This window comes from Panicum hallii, chromosome 3 (genome assembly GCF_002211085.1).
Source record: "Panicum hallii strain FIL2 chromosome 3, PHallii_v3.1, whole genome shotgun sequence".
Taxonomy (NCBI): Eukaryota; Viridiplantae; Streptophyta; class Magnoliopsida; order Poales; family Poaceae; genus Panicum; species Panicum hallii.
This window is the reverse complement of record NC_038044.1, coordinates 58255694-58277683: the sequence shown is the minus strand read 5'-3', so window position 1 is coordinate 58277683 and position 21990 is coordinate 58255694. Positions and strand designations below refer to the sequence as shown.

General features: G+C 41.7%; 2 protein-coding genes across 3 annotated transcripts; both read right to left on the bottom strand.

Moving 5' to 3' along the window:
• Window positions 1–907: 907 nt before the first annotated feature.
• On the bottom strand, window positions 908–6584 carry LOC112886724 (indole-3-pyruvate monooxygenase YUCCA2-like). Its single transcript, XM_025952700.1, has 4 exons — window positions 5747–6584; window positions 4005–4253; window positions 3643–3765; window positions 908–1381 (listed from the first exon to the last, which is right to left on the bottom strand). The coding sequence occupies exons 1-4, from the start codon at window positions 6497–6499 to the stop codon at window positions 1163–1165; spliced, it is 1344 nt and encodes a 447-aa protein (XP_025808485.1). The 5' UTR covers window positions 6500–6584; the 3' UTR covers window positions 908–1162.
• Window positions 6585–15958: 9374 nt separating this feature from the next.
• LOC112886063 (protein CLT2, chloroplastic-like) lies at window positions 15959–18994 on the bottom strand. Of its 2 annotated transcripts, XM_025951820.1 has the most exons (10): window positions 18618–18993; window positions 18335–18480; window positions 18130–18167; window positions 17790–17905; window positions 17471–17570; window positions 17361–17396; window positions 17145–17195; window positions 16906–17029; window positions 16495–16620; window positions 15959–16355 (listed from the first exon to the last, which is right to left on the bottom strand). In XM_025951820.1, exons 1-10 carry the CDS (start codon window positions 18755–18757, stop codon window positions 16198–16200), a joined length of 1035 nt encoding a protein of 344 aa, XP_025807605.1. In that variant the 5' UTR covers window positions 18758–18993; the 3' UTR covers window positions 15959–16197. The 2 variants fall into 2 exon arrangements, with proteins under 2 accessions (XP_025807605.1, XP_025807606.1); XM_025951821.1 differs by lacking the exon at window positions 17145–17195 and having other exon boundaries at window positions 18618–18994.
• Window positions 18995–21990: the final 2996 nt, after the last annotated feature.

Sequence of the window (21990 nt, the reverse complement as noted above, 5' to 3'; positions counted from 1 at the left end):
GTTTTTTTTCACCTAGAGACCTCTTTTCTCCCACCAGCCCCATAGCCAATTAAGTTTCTAATTTAAACACATTTGATCAAAAATAATTGCTAGACTCAGATCATATTTACTATATCTTTTAAAAAGTACATGAGGGCCGCACGTGCATCTTCAGTTCTTCACTAGTAATTAATAAACCTTAATATTATTTTATTTTTAATTCAAATAGTTCTGTAATGTAATTTTATTGTCCCAGTAATAAGAATCCATTGGTCCCGAAAGCCCATCAAGTCCAAAAATATAGCCCACCGCACTCCTCCAAAGCCCACAATTCCAACATGCGCCACTCACTCGCTCACTCCAAATTAAAAGCTCGAAGACCTGTCGCTGGGGTGTCGAGCTTGTCCCCCAGCACGCAGCTCCTTCTCCCGCTGCTTCGCCGCTCTCTGGGCTTCCTCCTCCGCCTTGCACTCCAGATCAACATCACTGCTGTGGCACATTTTCTTCACGTCCATTCTCGGCAGATTTAGAATTGTGGTAGCATTTATTTAGCAAGGGCAAGAAAGAAAGAAAAGAGAAAAAAATGCCTAGAAGTTTTGTCTGATGACATGTATTTTGAAAGAAGTTGCTGAGAAGGCTAAAACGACTAGAACCCTGTCCTCTTTGATGCAGATAGAGAAAGTGTTGGCTGGCCTGTTCTTTTTTAAGTGTCTCGAGCCATTAGCTTTGCTTGTTTTGATGCGGGTGATGAACAAATACAAGAAGAGCTTTAACAGGAGAATAGAGCGTCGTATCATATGCACGCACAGCCCATGGAAGGCCCGTTTCAGCCCACCATCAACACCATGCATGTTAGAATCTTGTCAAGAACATTGACCAACAAAAGAATCTTGTCAAGAAAATGGAGAAAGATCAGACAGAAAATTTATGAACACCAAACCTACACACACCTTATATTCCACTGCTACTATTGTGGTTACATAAAGAGTTTATCTCACACATATACACACACATGCACCTCCAGTCACAACAAGTTCTCACACAGGAAGTAAAATGGAAACAAAAAATTAACAGCTGAAGATTTATGACACCAGAAACATAACCAATCTAGAGATCGGCACCAATACCTATCACCTATGGACCGGAGACGGGTCCGCGCGCGGCGCCCATAATGATGTGCGTCTCAAGCACCGTGGTCACTGCTTCTGTGAGCAGCAGTGGGGCTTGCAAAGGCCTCGGTCCACTGGTCCACGATGTCGCCGGCGATCCTCAGAGCGTCATAGGAGGTGCCCATGAGGCCCTTCCTGGTGAAGCCGGCGGCGTAGAGGCCATTCTTGCCCCTCCAACTGTGTGGGAATGGCTTCCTTGGGAACCCATCAGCATGACTGAAGAACTCCTCCTCCTATGAAAGCAGAAACTACCAAATGAGTTCAAACTGTACATATGATAGATGAATGATATATGTTTATGCATCTCTCCTACTCAACACACAAAAGATCAGGTTGAGGAGAGATCTTGTTGCTTCTTTTTAGTTTAAGTTGGTTCCTTCTGCAAAAGATGCAAATATGCAAAGAGAACAAATAACTAGCTAGGTACTATAAATGCATAAGTTGATGGTTTTCTTAAACACTGATTTGTCAGCTGGAAATGGAACAAAACTAAGATGGGGGACCAACCAACAACAGGCCTTCCAAAATCTTTTTTTTTTAAAGAAAACTCGACAAACATTGTTCACATTTATTCAATGCTCAAATCTCAACCATCTCTTCTCAACTGCAAATTAATTGATTGTTTAACCATCTCAAAGCATGCTAAACACACTTGCAAAGGACCTTCATATCAAATCTAGTTAGACAGATGGGATCCATCAAACAATCTCCAAGCCATCTAGATGGGCCACCCTACAAAAGGTAGGGTGGGCAGCACATGATGATGACCATATGGACCTCACCTCTCACCACAAAATCATTACGGGCCAGCCTTCATGCATGTGCATCGATCACCCAACTCTCACCCCATGCATGGGGTTTCTGGCAACCTCTTTCCCAACCCACAGGGCTGCAGCTTCCTTCCCCACTTGATGTTGCTTGATATGATGGTGGCAGGGAGGTGCAAATGGGGCAGGCTATCAATACAAGCAGGTGCACTATTGAGTTGCATGCACCAACCAATTCAACCCAAAAGGTTAAGCTGATACGGTAGGCAATTCACTTAATTATACTTCAACACACACAAAGCCACTTATTAAGCTAGCAAATTTCTTAAATAATGATTGGCATGTTCTCAAATTTTGGTCTGTGGTTTTGGTGAAGTTATAGGTATTGTTTGATTTGCGCTCGAACGAAGCACACGAAAGCCAAGACAAATTTAGATGATGGCAAGTCATAGCTGTTTGCATTTTGGACAAGTTTAGCGCTAGAAATGGATAGTGCCGTCTTATAGAAGAATAAGTTTTGTTGAAAAATAAATACGGGCGTGTGCATTGCAAAATTTTTCTATGCCACTATCATGTTTCTAACAAAAGGTGAGATCTCGACTTCCTGGAAACTATTCCTTATTTGAAGAGCAATTTCATGTGTCTGTGTGGTAAAAGGTGTAAACATGGAACATGTATGATACATAATTAGAACTTAAATACATCTTCAATAGACTTGTCGTTTTCATCCCTCTTTTTTGGTAATGTGTGGTCACTGTTATATGGCCCAGACACCCATGTTGTACTTGGTAGGGGCTACCCTATTTGACCAGGATCATACACCAACAATTAATAATACAAAATACAAGCACGCAAATACATTGAAACGAAAACAAAATATGCACACGCATGAGAGCTACATATGCTAGCTAAGATCAAGCCGCCAGTGCACTATGCATCCTTAATTCGGTCTAGCTAGTTTGCACGTTCAAACTTTGACGTGCTGACGTGACACCAACAGCTGTACGTATGAGTGTCCATATTTGTCTACATACACATACGCAATGATGCAACCATTTACGCGTGCAAGAAGATACATACAATTAAAACAATACAAATTAAACAAGTAGTTATCATACCAAGGACCATAATATAAAACAAACACAAATATATATGGCCTATAACTTTTTGCGTCCATTCCTTTCGATCTCTGCCTAAACTGATTACTTTCTCCCCAACAAATTAGGCTGAAAAAATTAATGCCGCACGCAGCAAGCAACATTGCCCTTGATTGTCAATTTTTTTTTGTGTGTCACCATCGGATGGATATCGCCCTCCTTTAAGCATCGTTGTCATTGCCCATGCCTTGCTATCTAAAACCTCGCTTAATTGGACAAGGACTACATGCACATTTAATTCACATGATACATATACAAGCATGCATTTCTCCCATACGAATCTACGTGTGGATGCTGTAAGGTTTGACAAGGGCATGAATGTACCTACTTGCATCTAAGGTGTATTTTCGATTCGACATCGAAGCCTAGAGAGAATGCGCAAAAATGAAGTATATGTAGTGTGAGGCCGTGCCAAATAGATCTTAAATTTCAGAATAATATAGGCATAACTCTAGAAACATCCTCCCAAACGAGTTGCCATAGAATGACCTTATACCACTGTATCAAAAGATCGTTCATGTCTTTTCCAAGATTATGCAAGCTCATTAAATGGTGTAGGTAAGTGTGTACCTTGAGCCATGAAGGCACGTTGCTTTTGTACCCGGTAGCGAAGATGACGGCATCGAAGTCCTCTCTGTGGCCATCTATAAACTCAGCACCATTCTCTGTGAACCGGTTGATTGCTGGGACCACCTGCAGAATCTCTCTCTAGAGACATTAGTTGGGACAGCATATGCACCATACTACCATCGAGTACACCTACTGACAACCGATATCAATCTAGGACTCTTTTGTATTGTTTCGAGATCTGTGTAGCTTTTATTCCTGGTGGTACATTGAGATCCCATTTAGAGTTCACTGCTACAGCAACTCCATGGTTCTAACAATGAACTTCCTAGACATAGTTTTTGGGGAGTATTAGGATCACATACCTTTATTTCTCCATTTTTTATTTTTCTCAGAGCTCCTATGTCGAGTACTGGTGTTTTACCAGTTGAACTCTTGATTTGAAGTGGCCCGATCTTTGGTCGCGGGAGACCGTATTTTTCAGTGTCTCCAAGGATCAATCTAGAGAAGAAGAGCAGCACAGAATCAACCCGCTTTATGGGGAGCCACCTGAGAAGGAACACAGAGAGGCCAAATGTCGAAATGCCTAGTATCTCCCTGGGCAACACATGAAGCTGAAAAAGAAAAGGAAACATCATATACACGTGTATATAAATATGGAACATATATGAAAAAAAATGAGTCAATTAATCTGTCAATTTTTACTATGTGCATAGAAAGAGATTTTGTTGATCTTCACTAAATAATTGTTGGGGAATCATCATTATTTTTCGAAGAAAATAATGTAATAACTTTACTTCGAATATAAATATTCTAAAAATAGTTAATTTTGTCCTTTGTAAATATATCCCTCTGGTTTGCATCCATGTACCCAGCACAAGGTGCGCCGGTTCACACTTTGGCTCTTGCTCAACAATCTACGTGCATGGTCTTAACTCTAGCCAAACTATATGGCATATTGGTGTAGATTGCTCCTGCTGATTGAATACTAACTCCCCAGTAACAAAGTAGTAGAGTAGATTGTCTAAGGCTATTGCTTCAAAAACTCAAACAACATCCATTTTAAACCTAAAACTTCATACATTTTCTACTGGAGTATTGAAGAGTTATTTTTTAGATATTTCATTTGAACTGCTGCAGCTGGGATATTTCTACTGCCATTCTCTATAGTTAGCAAAATCTACTATGTCCAACATTACCAATTCTATTTAATTTTATTTCCTTTCAGGAAAAACACACACACACACAAATGCCACATGTCGTTAGAAGAGAAAAAGGCAATTCTCGAGGGTTCTGAAGCTCTGGTCCATTTTTTCCCTGTCACTTCTCTTGTTATCTTCTTGTTCTTTCCCTATCTCTCAGGCAGGAATACACAAGATAAGGAAAGGGAAACTTATGGGTCACTATTGCACCACATCAGTATACATTTCTATGAAACAGCATGTTCCAAGTAGCACAACATATGCTTCACAAGATCGATATTTCAGGATAAGAAAGTTTCATCAACTAATTTATGTATATGTACCATAGCGCAATGTACGCTATGGACTGTCGACAGTGTTAAAGATAATAAATTACAAGGTAAATTTTTCAGAATTCCTAATGCCTCTACAACAATCTATTCAAAATATATAGTAGTATTACATCCTATTTGAACTTCATGAATATACGTATTTATATATTAAGATTCCTTTTTCTTGTGAAAGTGACAGGAACCTATAGAAGAGGGGAGCAAAAAGGAAGGAAACCAATGTGGCACTACACAGAATTGACTACTCAAGCAATCCAGTTCACAGAAATAAAAGCCGAATTATATATATATTGCTTTGGACATGGGAACTGTCTCTATATATGACATAAATAATATTGAGTACCAAATTCTATTGTAGCATTTGGTTCAAAATTGTAGAATAATTCAAAAATAAATATTTGCACAATATTTTCATCTAATTTAATTGCATACGACCATGCTAATAGTGCTTTGGCTAAGTTAATTTAAAACCTAACTAGTTGGCCAGTAAATGTATGACTTGAACAAGCGAATCCTTTTAGTTTAATTGCATTACAGTATGTTAATAGCGCTTATGTATGTAGACTACGCACTTACCTTGTCCCTGACAACCATGGAGGCCTTGGCACCATTGTTGCAGAGGTCGAGGCTGACCTCCATGCCGGAGTTGCCGCAGCCGACGACGAGCACATTCTTGCCCCTGAACTCGTCCCCCTTCTTGTAGCTGCTCGTGTGCATGGCCACGCCGCGGTAGCCGTCCATCCCCTCGACGCCCTCCGGCCACGCTGGCTCCGCATTCTCGCCGGTGGCCACGACGAGCCACCGCGACACGAACTCCGTGGCCGTGGCGCCGCCGCCCTCCGCGCCCTCGTCTGCGGTGACCCTCCAGAACCCGATGGCGGCGTCGTAGGCGGCGCTGCGGACGCGCGCGCCGAGGCGGGGCGCAATGCCGAAGACCCGCGCGTAGCTGTCGAGGTAGGCGACGAACTGGTCCCGCGTCGGGTACGGCGGCGTGCCGGGCGGGAACGGCAAGAGCGGGAGCTCGCAGAAGCACCGCGGCAGGTGCAGCCGGAGGCGCTCGTACGTGCGGTGCCGCCACGACGCCGCCACGCACGCGTCCTTCTCCAGCACCAGCGACGGCACGCCGCGCGCCTTGAGGCACGCCGCCGTCGCCAGCCCCGACGGGCCGGCGCCGACGATGACCGGGCCGGGCACCCACACCTGCCTCGGCGCGGCGCCGCCGTCCCCGGCGGCGTCCCCGCCGGTGCCACCACCGTCGCCCCCGCCGCGGCGTAGGATGGTGGTGGTGGGGTGGTCGGGTTCTTGTCCCTCTCCTCGCGATGTTGGCATGGCAACAGTGAGACAGGTGTATGTGTAATGTGAAAGACGTTGCTCTATCTAGCTATAGTTACTGTGGAGTGTGTTGAAATCTGTGTCTCTCAAGATGTGCTCTTTCAGCTTGTACTGCACATGAACATAGCTAGACACCTACACCAAGTGCTTTATATATACATGTTTATCAATGTGTATGTATAGACATATATACCATCTCTGGTCCAAAATAAAATAGACGCCATCCTTGAATGTGTCAACATCTGTACTTTCGTTTGCTGTTATACGACTGGCATTTGGATTGATAATGATAGTTGTATTTGTATAGACTGTATGTGGAACATATCCACGGAGTTCGGAGACACTATATTATTATATATATATATATATATAAATGACTAGTAAACACTTCTACTAGAAAAGCATTCATCAGTGCCACTGTAAGGTCAATCTTAGTGGAAGTTTCATACGGAGTTTCATGTGCATTAAATATTATATCACATTAGCGAATTTGCTGCCATGGCAAGGCAATTATGAGGAGAAAGGAAGGAGAGTTTTGTGAGATGAGAGATAGAGGAGTTTCATCCCCGTGACACTTATATGCCTCGGTTACCAAATTCTTAGTCTTGTAACTTGCAACGAAAACAATGCACACAGATTAACCTAAGACAAATCATTCGTGTTGGCTCCTAACAAAAGTCAGAAGGATAAAACCCTCAAGGGTTATCCACAGCCAACGGGTAAGTTGGAGACCATTCATGCCAACTCTTGTTAAGAGCTGTAAAAATACATTTTTAGCATTTGTGATTTGAGATTGTATTTACTATTTTAAAACTTTTAACTTTGCATATGAATTTAGATATAGACAAACTAACATTGTAGGTTTCGATGAGATGTAGAATTTTCTAGTTACTTTTTATTTATTCGAAGTCGTTTAAATATCCAAATAGTCAATAAAAGTTATAAACAACAAAAGGTAAAGAAAGACAAACTATCCATTCCATCAGCAATGAATATGGATGGAATGATAAGGAGGGATCACGCAAGTGGGAGCTTATGGTTGGAAATTTAGAAGCCGCATACCACGCTTGTGGAAAATGTGAGACTTGTCGCTTGAGGCGAGTGACTGTGTGGGTAATCCAGAGTGGCCTCTGGGTCTAGAAAAAATATTTTCTTTTGCTAAGTATTGTTTGAGTATTTATGCCAGCTTCTATTATGAGCCAGCATGGATATTCACCCCCTAACTCGCTGCTCAACCAGTTTTATTTCAGTACTGCCATAGCCATTCATAGGTGCAAGTGTGTCCGTGCGTATGTATTGTGCCATGCGGTGGGATCATGTTGATCTCGTCCAAACCAGGGGCGGAGCCAGAAATGGAGTTGGACCGGGGCTGCACCAATGAAGATTGATCTGACGTGTGAGTTATAAGAACATACTTAGGCTAATTTTCAGTATATACTCTATGGAGGTTAGTGGAGTTTTGTGGACTGGACCCCGGCTGCAGCACCCCTAGCCCGGGTCCTAGATCCGCCCCTGGTCCAAACAGATCTAATAAAATGGCCCACAAATCTCGAATATATTGTTTATGGTTCGTCAAGCACTATTTATATATTTTAAATATATTTAGAAACCACAAGTTCTTGATTTGGGAGGCAACTAAATATGAGATTTGAACCACAATTATTTTCACAACTTAGCACACAAGAGAAACTTTTATATTTTTACGCCAACGAATTGTAGCAACCTAGCAACATTTCTGTGTACAGTGTCAACATTTTTCACATGTGTCACACACGTGCCAGGATGCTATTTAGATTTAGATAACATATCACCCAAAATGACTTTTTTTTCTACGTAACATATAGTACAGACGCAGACACTCACGTACACCTACGCGCACTCACCTCTATAAGTACATGCACGCAACCCTACATCCATTAATTAGCACCTATGAGAGATTAGGCCAGCATGCCTCGATATTGAAAAAGTCACGACTGGCGACTCGTTGCTGGTGTACATGTTGCCTACTACTGAAAGTGTAGTAGTGGTAATTTATAGAAGAAATCTAGAAAAATATGAGCATCTGTATTGAGTCTAGAATTCAGATCCAGTTGAACAGGTTCCCCATAAGAAACTTGACTAACATCGATATTTTTATGCCAAATAGGTACACAAATAAAGTTCATTGTTTTGTTGGTATGATATAGGTCTATTGGAATTTGTAAACTTGTCATGTATCAAGTAATATTCTATGAACTATATGAACTTAACAACATGCAAAAGAATAGAAGTGGGCCGTAGCTCAATTATTGGTGAAGTTGTCCATATGAGAATTACTAGCTCGTTCATGTTTGAGACTCACACTAAGCACCTTGTTTGAGGCCTGTCTTGCCCATATGATGTGTGTAAGGCTACTGGGCCTATGTTCTTGTTTAAGACACATTTGTGCTGGGACCCACACACGCACATGTGTATGCATGTGTGCCCGCACGTGTCAGACTTGTACTCTTAAAAATAACAACATGCCGAAAAACTTCACAATTGATCAATTAGCCATGCTGAATCTTGCTGGGTTTAAGGTGACAAAAATCTTATAAAATCCCAAAGAGGGATAAGGTCTATAATGGAGGCAGTGTGGTACTGATCTCGGCTACTGTTACCCCATAATTAACAACTTTCCACAATAGATGCATGGCTTAGATTTGCATATTCCCAGCCATGCTGCAAAAGTTCACAATAAGGCAGGCCACTTGTTTGGATAAATGAAAAAAAATAAAGCTGCACACCGTGTGTACACACACTTGTAATAGGGTGTCCAACTGGATGGCTAGGCTGCAAGATTTAGATTTGAGTTTGACAGGTGTGGATCATCTCAGCATGGACACAGGGGATGGCAGGCGCGTGACACATGCAACGGGGAGGCATGGGGGGCGCGTGTGAACCCAAGAGATCGAAGAGATGGATGGCACGAGCACGAGAGCTACTATAGCTAGCTAGCTAAATAGCTTGCGAGTGAAGTGATGAGGTGTGGCGTAGTGTATGTACGTAACGTACGTGCGGCGGCGACAGTGCTACGAGTTCAATGCGTGATAGCAACGTGTAGGACTGTACGCTCTGATTCTGATCGTATCCATGCATAAAAACAGTATGAACAATAATTGTGGGAAGTAGCTGGGATATGCTGGCTATATAGCTTGTATGTAAAGTCTTTTTTTGGAGTGGATGTGATGGTAAGGTCTCTGTAGCCTGAATGTGTGCTTGCTCTGCTTAGGCATGAGCTTGTGTAGTGACCGAGATTGAAGATCAACAAGAGTGGGGCTGTCATCTGCCTTAGCTTACTTTGCATAGCAAGGCATCACCATCTAAGATGATTAACATGATAGTATTCATCTGATGCTCTTGTGATCCAATTTAGCTGAGAATTTAGTCCTAACAATAAGTTGCAAAAGTAGGGATGGTGTGTGGACGATCTTCTGTTATTATTACCACTGAAATGAAAACGACGGGATGATATGTGGATGATTCTTCTGTTATCGGTTGCAAGGTGCGCGTATGGATGCCAATCGATTTCTATGGATTCCGATGGAACTATCAATCGCGGTGGAGATTGTTGGGGCGGTCATAACCCATAAATAACCATATGATGCCCCCATCAGGAACACGAGATGCCTGCAAGGAACTTCTCGAGACGTCACTGTCGATGGGCATAGAGGATGCTCCCGTTAATAATCCACTGGTACAGTAGAGAGGACTCTCCGGAGTTTTCGGAGTGTAAAGGTGTCGGATGCTTTGCATTGTCAACAAGAGGCCTATAACTTTGCTAGCATGTGGCATAGATGGTAGATCTATCTAATAACAAGTAAAATTCATGGTATATATGGAGTCAATCAACACCACATCCTTTTATAAATTAAACCAACTAGTATATGTTCACTTTAAATTTAATTTATTTCTAATTTTCACTAACTGGCCCTATGTGTAAATATGTAATTATTAGTGTTGGCTCCACCAATGTGTTGCCCTCTTGATACCATTTGTTGTGTTTGGTTTTAACCTTTTGGTTGTAATGACTAATGAGTGCTTGCCTAATAGCAGCGCTATATGTTGCGCATCATATCCCTTTTTTTGTATGTTATTAGTTGATGCAGAGGCTGGGCAACCGTAAGTCGAAAACCATGGCAACACATAGAGATGCCAGATATATTGGACATGCATGGCAGTGATTTGCCTTAACATACACATCAAGAGATTGACTTGTAGATTGTGGCCATCAGGCTGTTAGCACTTGTTCATTGACAAGATGCTGACATGGGAACGGCATGGAGGTGCTGAATCGATACAGACATTTAGATTGATCAAAGGTGATCCATATGTGCATCACGTGATGATCCGTATGAACTATTCCTCCTTTATCAAACCACAACAACTTTGACTAACTGAAACCTATATAAGTTGCAAATGTTGACCTAACACAGCTTTCATGTTCAGAGACTAATTATTAATAACAATTTTTTGAACCAACACAATGTTATGGACCTCAGATGCTGTTTTCTCTATATTCGGAAATATGTGTACGCTGGGCATATCATCGATATGGCTATATATGTCCTAGCCAAGATCTAAGAATTATAAGAATAAGCATCAATATGACCAAAATGTTCCCAAATTCCTAATGTGGTGAGGCTGCAAGATTTTATAGTTCACGAGAGATAAGTGACATGCTTCTTCTAATTATAATAATTCCAAATAAAATAAGGATTATGCAGTACATAACTTGATTGCACAATTGCATTAACCGAGAGAGGCAACAGATCACTATGTGTAAATTTTCACAAGAGAAAGCTCGGAAGACATGTCTCCAGAGTGTGAACAAGGGGGTAGGTAATGCTTTAATAAGTTCGGTGGTAGACAAGGTTCTTTCACCTTGTCAGCCAGTGGTGTGGATCTTAGTGAAAGTTGTAGATCTTAGTGGAAGTTGTGATGCCAGTTAATACCGAAGTCTTTTGCAAACTGCCTAGAATATATTTGTTTTAAAGTAAAATAGTCAATCCATGAGTAGCTTTTCACATTGACCCTATTGCTGGTTACGACATTTAGTTATGATTTATCACATTTGGTTTTTGGCCTTTTGATTGTACTTTCTCTGTTTCAAATTGTAGGTCGTTTTGCCAAATCTAGATACCTAGTTTTTACTATATATCCAGATATAGTGTTTATCTAGGTGCATAGCAAAAGTTATGCATTTAGATTTGTCAAAACGACCCACAGTTTGTAATGGAAAGAGTAATTTTTAATAGGTTGTGTGAATCCTTGATTGGTACAGATTCTGATAATTCTACTTATGTTAAAGAAACCAATTTCCGGAGAAGATGCCTATTGCCATAAGAGCAGGATCCACACAGGCCCTCGTCCGTTCCTGCATAAACCACAGTTTTCTAGATTACATAGCCAGCATCGATGATCATAATCATAAGTTGAAAACCATGGCAATAGAGAGATGTGAGATCGATGGGACATGGCGGTGGCTCTCCGTTACATACACATCAAGACATTGACATGTGAAGTGTGCCAACTAGTGTTTTTTTTTTTTTGCGGCTAGTGCCAACTAGTCTAGCTATTAGCAGTTGTTCATTGACTAGATGTCTAGATGCAACATGGGAGTGGAATGGAGGTGCAAATGGATATGAATCATTTAGTAAATAGTGAGGATGATCCATGCAGGTCACGGGATATCCATGTGGGTCACACGATGATCCATGAAGAGTTTTGACTAAATGAGACTGACATTAAGGGAAAGGGTTGAAGATCTGCAAACTAAGCTTTCATGAGGAAAGACCTTAAGGTAACATTCTGCTACAACATGACTTTATGAACCTCCAATCAACTTTAGTTTCTCTATATTCAGAAATGAACTTTGATATATTTTTCGTTCAAGTTATTATCTGCAAACATTAAGATGAACTATCAATATCGAAGTGTGTATGTTTGCATGATCACTAGATTTGGGAATCAAAAGAATCAAAGTGGTGACCTCAAGGTTCCCAAATTGTAATGTGGCCCTCCCAAATGGTTGCCTGCCTTTTTTTTCGGGTAAAAAGAGAGCTTTATTGACTAGGCACTGATAGAGTTACACAATCATTCGCGACCAGTTCCGTGACACGCATGTGCATGTCCTAGCCAAACTGCAGACTGAACATTACGCCTAGCTAAATGAGCTAACTCATGTGCTACTCTGTTGCACTCTCTCTTCACCTGAACCACTCTCCACTCTCCTATCAATTGGGCCAGCTCCTTTGCTTCTAAGATGATAAAGCAGAGCTCCGATCTGTGTCCTCCTTAGCCTTCAGAGCTTCCACCATCCGTGAGCAATCTGTTTCGATGATCACTGGGCCTTGTATCCACTGCGTCGCGAGTCTGATGCCCTCAGTGCAAGCACTTGCCTCCGCTTCTAAAGTACTGGCACACCTAAATAAAGCCCTCCAAGCATGCTTCTTGTTCTATTGTCGGACGCTCTACAGGGTTCCTTTCCTTTCAGAGAAGAGTTCCCGTATTGCTGTCGACTTTGTTCAATGGATGTCCTCATACTCAGCAAGAGGGAGACAGATTCATCTACTTGAGACGGCCCTGATTGATGCATGATGTTATTATGAACTGTCCGTGCTCTCCATTGCACCAATTTTGTCAGGTCCCCCTGTTCTGAAGAACACCAGGCAAGAAGAAGCAATAACCAATCTGGTCCTGTATAACGAAACAGTGACTCCTCCGGCAGAGACCAGTGAGCACGCATAGCCTGCCTCATGTTTCTAGCTTGATCGAGGACATTCTACCGTAGCATGAAAACCTGTTTCAGCCGTTAAGCCACATAGAGAACAGGTGTCTTCCTGTTCCAAATTCCTTCTGAATTTTCGTCATCTAGTCGACAGAGCATCCCTACATAATTTCCATCACTCCATGTGAAAACATTGGCCTTTGGTGGAACATTGCCCTTCCACACAAAGATCCACAGTTTCCTCTCACCATCAGGAGCCCAACTTGATGCTCTGTTGTCATGTATGTTCTGCAGCCTCAGGGCAAGGTCATATGCACTCAAGAACTGTAAAGGCTCCCGATTTTTCCAGAGGCCAAGCCATCAAGTCCTCTGCTAATCTTGCTGGCAACTTGATCCTTGTTATTGCGTCTGCATCAGCTGGGTTAAAAATACCAGCTATCTTGTCATAATCCCAATCTTTCCCATGAATGTCCAGTAGTTCTGAAACCAGTTCAATCTACATCTTCCTTTCTTCGCTTATATTGAATCCTTATATTGAGTTGCATGCACCAACCAATTCAACTCAACCCAAAAGTTTAAACTGATGGGAAGAGGTGGACAATTCACTTATACTTCAACATTCCCCTCACGTGCAGGCTCCGCTAGACCTCAAACGTGGAAATTAAAAGTCGGCTGCAATTATTTTATTTAATCGCGCCCACCAGGATTCGAACTCGAGACCTCTGGCTTTGATACCATGTTGAGTTCCATGCACCAACCAATTCAACCCAAAAACTTAAATTGATGGGAAGAGGTAGGCAATTCACTTATACTTTAACACCTTGGAATCCATGAATCCCTCCAAATACATCTGATGAGCCAACAATGCTTGATTGAACAGCCTAAGATCTTTGAACCCAAGTCCACCCCACAGCACTTGTTCTGAATCATATCTTTCCATGCTACCCAAGCGCCTTTCTCTTGCCATTTTCAGTCCCCCACCAAAACTCACCAATGATACTCAGTCATGTCATCACAAACACCTAATGGTAGCTTGAACACACTCATTATATATGTTGGTAAGGCCTGTGCAACTGCCTTAATTAAAATTTCCTTAGCTGCCACGGACATATTCTTTTCCGTAAAGTCTCTTGGCCTTTTACTAGTCTTTCCTTGAGTGGCTGGAACCTTTCTCCCTTCATTCGCCCCGATGGTGTTGGCAACCTTGGATATTTAGCTTCAAACGAGCTTAATTCCATCTCTAGAATTAGGGGTGTAAATTGGTGACCCTTAGATGCATCTCCAACCTTCTTTAGTTCAAATATTTATGCTAATTTTTTAAATTAAGATCCTATTTTGGAGAAGTAACATAAAATTTTGAACTAAAGAGGGTTGAAGGTGCACCTAAGGGTCACCAATTTGCACCCCTATCAAGAATCGCATTGACCTACTCCTGTTCTTCACTTCTCCCCTTACTAAAGTGGATTCAGCTAAATTAGTTTGATTCTGGTCTAAAACATATTTATAGTGGATTCAGCTAAATTAATTTGTTGCGTAGATGTTGATGTTTTTTCTATATGTTCGGTCAAAATTAGAAAAGTTTGATTTAGAATAGAACAAAAGTGACTTGTAATTTGAGAAGGATGGAGCAATACGTACTAGTGTGCCTACTATTTACAACTTGCACAGGAGTGGTGTGTTACTTTAACCATGCGCTGTGGGCATATACAAAAATATACATCGTCGTGTATCTACTAAACTCGTGCCTAACGTATGACATGCTATTGAGAATCGACATGATATTGTTGGGAGTCCTACTCCATTGGTTCCAAATTATAGAAAAACTAGATTTGTCAAAATAATCTAAAATTTGAAAATTTGAAAATCAAACAAGCCCACTCACCTGACGAAGTCCACCTAACAAATTGAATTTGAATTGTTCCATACACTGAAATGGAGTGCCCCCCCCCCCCCACCCTCTCTTACAAGTGATGTGTTGTTCATCCATATTTAATGTTAAAAATGGCCAAAATACATAAATTCTGTGGGTCAATGTACTCTTGTTGCCATGTACTCCCTCCATTCCAAATTATAGGTCGTTTTGATATTTCTAGATATATATTTGCTATGCACCTAGATATACATCATATCTAAATACATAGTAAAAATTATGCATCTAGAAATACCAAAACGACCAGTAATTTGAAATTGGGGGAGTATGTCTTATCAGCATGGATCAGTGCGACATCCTTCGGCCTTACCTTGTGACATCCTTCGGCCTTACCTTGTGCCGGAACCTAGCATTTTAATTTTTAAATGAGCAGTGTTTGCCTGGGAGAGTAAAATCGCAATGCGGTGGTGATGATTGGGTCCGAGAGGCATGAACAAATCATTAAGAGGAGTGCGACAGCAATTGTGTTATGCCTATGAAGGATATAGCATCATTCATAGCACCAATGTAATCGAACTCACGGGACCATTATGAGCACCAATTTCATTGAGTTCACCTTACAGAGAGCACATGCAGACTACATGGGAAATATCAATGGTCCTAGGACGCGCACGAGCTGCTTGCGCTCGTCTCAGTAACAGACATCTTTACATTTCCACTAAAAATTTTGGTTTGGTCCAACATGTATCACCGACAGGTGGATCCAAAGCATATATAATGAGAATCAAACAACAACATTATACTGTAACCTAAACGGACTTGAAATACAATGAGAATGTGAAAACTGAAAACACAACAATAATTGTATTGAAGAAACCCCATCACGAAAAAAAAACAGCTGCGATCCTTACATGCCTTTCAACCATAGCAACGCACGGGCACATTTACTAGTATGACATATATTTACAAATCTGAATGTGTTACATGGTCCGTATAGTTCAGTGGAAGTCCATTTCGCTACAATTTCAATCAGTAAACTTTCTGAACCAGTCATTTGGCAGCTTTTCACCCTAGCTTTCAATCAGCCTTTGATTGTTTCGACAACGAGTGTGGGAGGTTATACAGAATCAGACCCATCAGCATTACCACAGCACCAATGACGAAAGACGTGCTTAGCTCTGCGCCATGAGGGATGTAGGGCAAAGGAAGCGAAAGGATGTAGATTGATATTGGCACTACAACAGAAAACGAACATGATTCAGTCATTCAGCATGGTCGTGAAGAGATTCATTTGATCTAGTGTACCACCCAGTGGCACCAGAACCAATGACCATGAAAAATTGGAGGGGAAAGGCAAGGTGCCAGAAAAGGAACCTGCTGAAGTTGATGTAAGGGAAGCAACAAGGGCAGATGACATCTTCACCAAATTGAGGAGTGAGATATTGAACGCCATATTCACCACTATAAACAGCAAAGGCAGGAATGGTGCTCCTCCGCAATCTATAAAAAGTAGGGATCAACATGCGCATACAGATTATTCATTTTCCTAAAAAGGAGACCTACATATGCATGTAAGTTAGAAAGAAATATTCCAACAATAAGATATCCTTAAATAACTATCATAAATCACAAACATAACATAAACAAGTCCGTGTTTTCAAATTTATCAGTCCACACAAGTCTTATACATTACATTTTGCTACTGAGCTATCAAAAGTGTACATATTGTACTACAAGAATATATAAATTAAATGAAAATATCTGATTACGTGAAAGAAGCATTACCAATGGGACTTTCCCCAACATTTAAGAAGCACTCAGCACCACCATTTACGTAACCAGGAAGCTCAGCAAACTTGATTCCCCTCAAGTTAGAAAGAAATGGAAGAAGAAGAAAGACAAAAAGGGCCTGCAAAAGAATATAACAAAATATATGTTTTTTAATCCAGGTTCAAAGGCATGATGATGCAGTGAAGCATTGAGCAAGAAACTCTAGACCAATTTTATCCAATTCATAAGGTCACCTGAAATCCAGATCCAAATGAATTAACCACAAAGATGTCTGGGCGCATCCCCTGTGCAAATATTTCATAACACGGTATTGTTATAAAAGGTGATTTGACCATGAGGCGATAAATCAAATCACCAACTAATCAACAGAATGAAGTGTCAAAAAAATATGCCTCGATCCCAGAAACACAGTAATTTAAAAAAACAAAATGATAGATGAAAGAAAGAACCTTAAGACGTTCAGCACCATCTATGAAAACAGCCTCCTGTCGTACGAAATGTACCAAGTCTCAGCACCAGCAGCAAAAGGAACAACATGAGACAACTTAAGCAGCCATACCTTAAGAATAGACGCACCAGCTTGAAATGCTGACGAGGTTATCATCAGTGCTGGCCAAATTAACTGGACTTCAGATAGAAATTGCCCCTCATTTGCTCCACTAAAATATCAAAGTTTTGTGATAGCCATAGCCAAATCAATCATAATTTACCAATATGGCAAAACCACTTTGCAGAATCAATAGGATAAAATAACTGTTATGTGGAAAACTATAGCTGATAGCAGTGAAAGACCCAAATGCACGTATATAACTTTTCCTCCAAAAATATGTTATGCCACAAGGACCAGAAAAATAAAGCAGAGTTTTCAAATGGCATACCTTGCAACAGCAAGAATCACACCAGAAGTTACTAGGAGGCACCCAATTATTTGTCTCGCAGAGTACGTCCTTCCCAAGAGCAGGGCAGAGAAGATAAGCTGCCACACCAGGAATGACTGCAGCATAAATTCATAAAAATCCACATCATTACACAGACGCAGCTGTTTTTAACACAAATCATTGACCAGATGGATCTGAAAAACTGGGGATACAGTTGCATAGGTTATAAACATGCATAGCACGGAAGGATTCACGAAAGCAAATGAGGCAAAAGAACTACACATATAGCTGAACAAATGTAAATGGCGGATCAAAACCAAAAACCAACCGAGGAGCATACCTGGGACAGTATAGGGATAGCAGGTCCAGGCAGCATGGCTGCAAAATTCAGAAATAACTACCAGTTAAGCAATCAAAATGAACACTGAAAATTCTGCAAGAAATGCAGTTTTTCTTTTTTTGCCATGTCTTCTCGATCATGCGGGAAATACAATTTAATCTGCCACAATTGATTACACCATCCTGTGGCGTGTAAAGAAAGCTACCTCCAGCGGACATGCCCGAAGCGACTCCGAGCGCCTCCAGCAACCCGATGGCAACGAAGCGGCTTTTGGGGAGCGCAAGCATGTCCCGGGTCACCACCCCCGCGCGGTACCTGGCGTAGAGTATCGAGAAGTACACGGCGACGTACCTGCACGCGCAAATCAAGAGAAATTAGCTACCACATCGAGCGCAGTGAAATTCGCCCGCGCATTCCGTCGAGCACCAAGCCCGCGGCCGCCTGCGGCAGCAGAGAAAGAAGGGGGGCCTTTGTTCAGCTTTACTTACCCGAAGGTGGTGAGCTGGGCGAGGAAGAAAGGGTACGCCTTGAGCGGCACGAGTGCGAGCTTGTACAGCACGCGGTTGGCGACGGCCAGAGCCACCACTGCCGCCGACGCAGCGGCGGCGGCCGCCGGCGAGGAGCCCATCGCGCACGGCAGGGCTACGCCGCCAGGCTATTCGACTGATCGAGGGGTCGTTGGGCTGAGGTGGGGAAAGGTTTCGGGAGGAAGAAGGACATTGAAATGGAATCGCCGGACTCGGAACCGGGCATGGAAAACCTTGGGGATGGCGGCGGCGGCGGCCGGCGCGTGGATTTCTTGCCGTGGGAGTGCGGGAATCAAACCGTCTCTGCTCTTCTCCCCCCAACCCCCACTAGCTGGAGTATTTACGATTAGACCCCTGGACTTTGCCCCTATTGGCCTTTTTCTTTTTAATAATAGTATAGGAAAGGGAAAGTTCCGTAAGGAACCTCAGGTGATTCGAGAATTGCAGTGCAAGCGTCTGACGACCGGCTCTTTTTGCTTTTGATGAAACTTCAGCGGTTGACCAGATTACGTGGCTGTAGCATTTACACTTCATAAAAACCTTGGGCTCAACATAAAAAAAAATACGTGATATACAAAAAAAATTAAAAAAAATCACCAAATTATTTTATTAACTTGTAACAGTGGCTAACCCAGGAATAAACAGAGAAGCTACATCTGAGTAAAAAAATCACCAAATTATTTTATTAACTTGCTTTTTTTTTCTTTCACCGACACGGTTTAGACAAGCCAATATACATTTATAACTTCCTGTGTCAATATGCAGTTACAGTCTTGCATTTGAGTCAAAACCTACGGTCGCACTTCACTCCTTGTCAGGTGCGCAAACCGATGCGCGGCAAAAGAATACACAAGTAAATGAAGACAGACATCCGGAGTAGAAATTTCATTCCCTCTCCAGGAATTGACATCCGATGTCTTGGCATCCGTCTGTGGAGCGGCTTCGTTGAACTGTCGCTCGCCCCTTGGAATGGATCGTCCTACAGTTGTAGCTGTTGGGCGAGGAGCAGAAGCAAGTTCTGACTGCTGCTCACGCTCCAGCGCAATTGCTGCAGCCCTGAATGCAATGTCCTGAGCAATGGAACTGCAGAAGAGAATTGTACCGGTAACCTCTTCTAAAGTGAAGCATCTCTGCATTTGTTCCCTTGATCCCTCAACTGTAGCCAGCGATTCTTCAACAGGTCAGACATAAATTAGTGTTAATTAATTGACATAAACACCAAATATGATTTTAATCAAATTCAGATGGAAAATGCGCTGGATTTGCAGCATAGCTACAGTGAGGATAGACAGAAATGTGTAGCTGAACTTAGTTGGCAAACTTAAGCACATACAAAAATGCATTAAAATACCGATACCAAGGGCTGTGCTAGTGTGCAGTACTGTGCATACTATCTTGGCCCATACAGCTCATCTCTCCCTTGTATATTATCTAAACGTAATATGGATGAATATGTGCAGTTGCAGACTATATTCCTCTCTTCCTCCTAAATCTAGTACTAAGTATGGATTGAAGATTGAGGCTTGTGTTGTGATACATCCATTAAATAGAATACTCATAAAGAAACCATGTTCTTGGCACTCTTCAACAATGGGGGTACATGGTTTGATACTAGATATACACAAGCCTTAGACAACCATACTTTTCTAGTCAAGTTATCTGCTATATCTTTAGATAAAATACAGCAAGGATGCCTTACATGGATGGCAGATTGCATACGCCTTGCCTTGCACGCTAACCGACCACTCAGAATCTTTTTTCCCTCCACTCTAGTGTGCACAATAAATTTGGTTGTAATACAATCAAGGGCTAAAAAAAAGACTAGTCAAATTTACCCGTCCAAGTTCGGTATGACTGGTAACCGGTGATAACCAGCTGGTTACTGGTATTATTCCAAATTTCCAATTAGCGATTTTAATTTTGTTCTTTTACACTTATATCCTCAATATATTGTGTTTGTTTGGTTTTTCACAAGCACTGGCACTAAGAACATAAAAAAAGGGTATGCAATCACCTTGTCCTGGTTACAAAATCACTTGAAACGATGCTACTACCTAACTCCCACATATAAATCTTAACAAAAGAAATAAGGGCTATTGAAAAGTCACTACAATGCCAAATGGAGCCTAATCACTGGAAATATGTTTATCAAATAAGGCTGTATTATGTTCATATTGAAAATGCTTGCAATAAGCATCATCACTTGCAGGAATACTTAAAACATTGAGAAAACCAGAGCTGTTTATTTTAGGGCAAGACAACCAGAGCTGTTTGGAGCTAAAAAGTGAATATGAAATTTAGCAAGTCATGAATACATACCATTACCAGGAAGCTCCATTGTGTTAGCCTCTGTTGCAGAAATCAACACATCCTCCTCAGAGATGACAGACACACAACCATCATCTAACCTATTTGCCTCATTAGAAGCTGGAACTGCTTCATACTGCATTTGATAATTATCAATGCCACCCTCATCATCTGGATGTTCTGGAGTGCTAACTGAATGGCACTGAGTAATGGCAGATGTACCTTCAGTTTTTTGTATGCAACTTTCCTCAGGAGCCAAAGACATGTTTATGTTGCTCCCCAGGTCTCTTGCACGTACAGTAAAATTAAGTTGCGGCTGCTGGGGCGGGCTGCCGGCGGATGGGAAGTTTGGTCTTTCGCAGGTCGCTGGTTGGATTAATCTAAAATTAGGTAGGCTTAAGAACTAATGGAATAAACTTTACATAGGGTGGAACTAAACTTTAGTCTACATTTTAATCCATCTATTTAAATTATCTGATGGACTAAACTTTATACCATGATCCAAATAGGGCTTTAATCATTCTCAATGGAGAAACATTTCAAATCGTCTGGACTTTCATAGCAGATAGCATGAAATAGAACACACCCTTTCCTCGTAAAATTGGAAGAAAAAAAATGAAATACCTTGCACATCGATCGGGCCGTATTTGTGATCCAAAAATCCTTGTAGTATTTGTTTGGGCCTGGGTGCGGCCGCACCCACAGCATTGAGGTGATTTTTTTTTCAATTTGTGCACATTCTCAGGCATCGTTCAGCTTCAGGCTTCAAGTCATCACTCATCAGAGATCACTTAGCAAAACAAGACCTCTCCAGCTCCTTTCTTGGATTATTAGTGCAAACGAATTGGAATCATGAACTGCTGAATCGATCGCGTCCTGGATGTCACTGAGCAATCCAGAGCTAACTTAAACTCTGAGACTTGAAGACACTGAACCATCCAGAGCTAACTTTAAAGAATATTTCTATATCTCTGACGACTTCAAGTCAGAGACTGAAACTGAACACTGCCTGATGTTCAGACAGGGA

Excerpts from the sequence above, each read along its gene's own strand:
- LOC112886724 (XM_025952700.1), bottom strand. The coding sequence starts at position 6,499 with ATGCCAACATCGCGAGGAGAGGGACAAGAACCCGACCACCCCACCACC. Across the intron at positions 3,766-4,004 it reads TAAAAAATGGAGAAATAAAG|GTGGTCCCAGCAATCAACCG; the intron begins GTATGTGATCCT and ends GAGATTCTGCAG. Across the intron at positions 1,382-3,642 it reads ACGTGCCTTCATGGCTCAAG|GAGGAGGAGTTCTTCAGTCA; the intron begins GTACACACTTAC and ends CTGCTTTCATAG.
- LOC112886063 (XM_025951820.1), bottom strand. The coding sequence starts at position 18,757 with ATGGGCTCCTCGCCGGCGGCCGCCGCCGCTGCGTCGGCGGCAGTGGTG. Across the intron at positions 17,196-17,360 it reads ATGGTGCTGAACGTCTTAAG|GGGATGCGCCCAGACATCTT; the intron begins GTTCTTTCTTTC and ends ATATTTGCACAG. Across the intron at positions 16,621-16,905 it reads TGTTGGGGAAAGTCCCATTG|ATTGCGGAGGAGCACCATTC; the intron begins GTAATGCTTCTT and ends TACTTTTTATAG.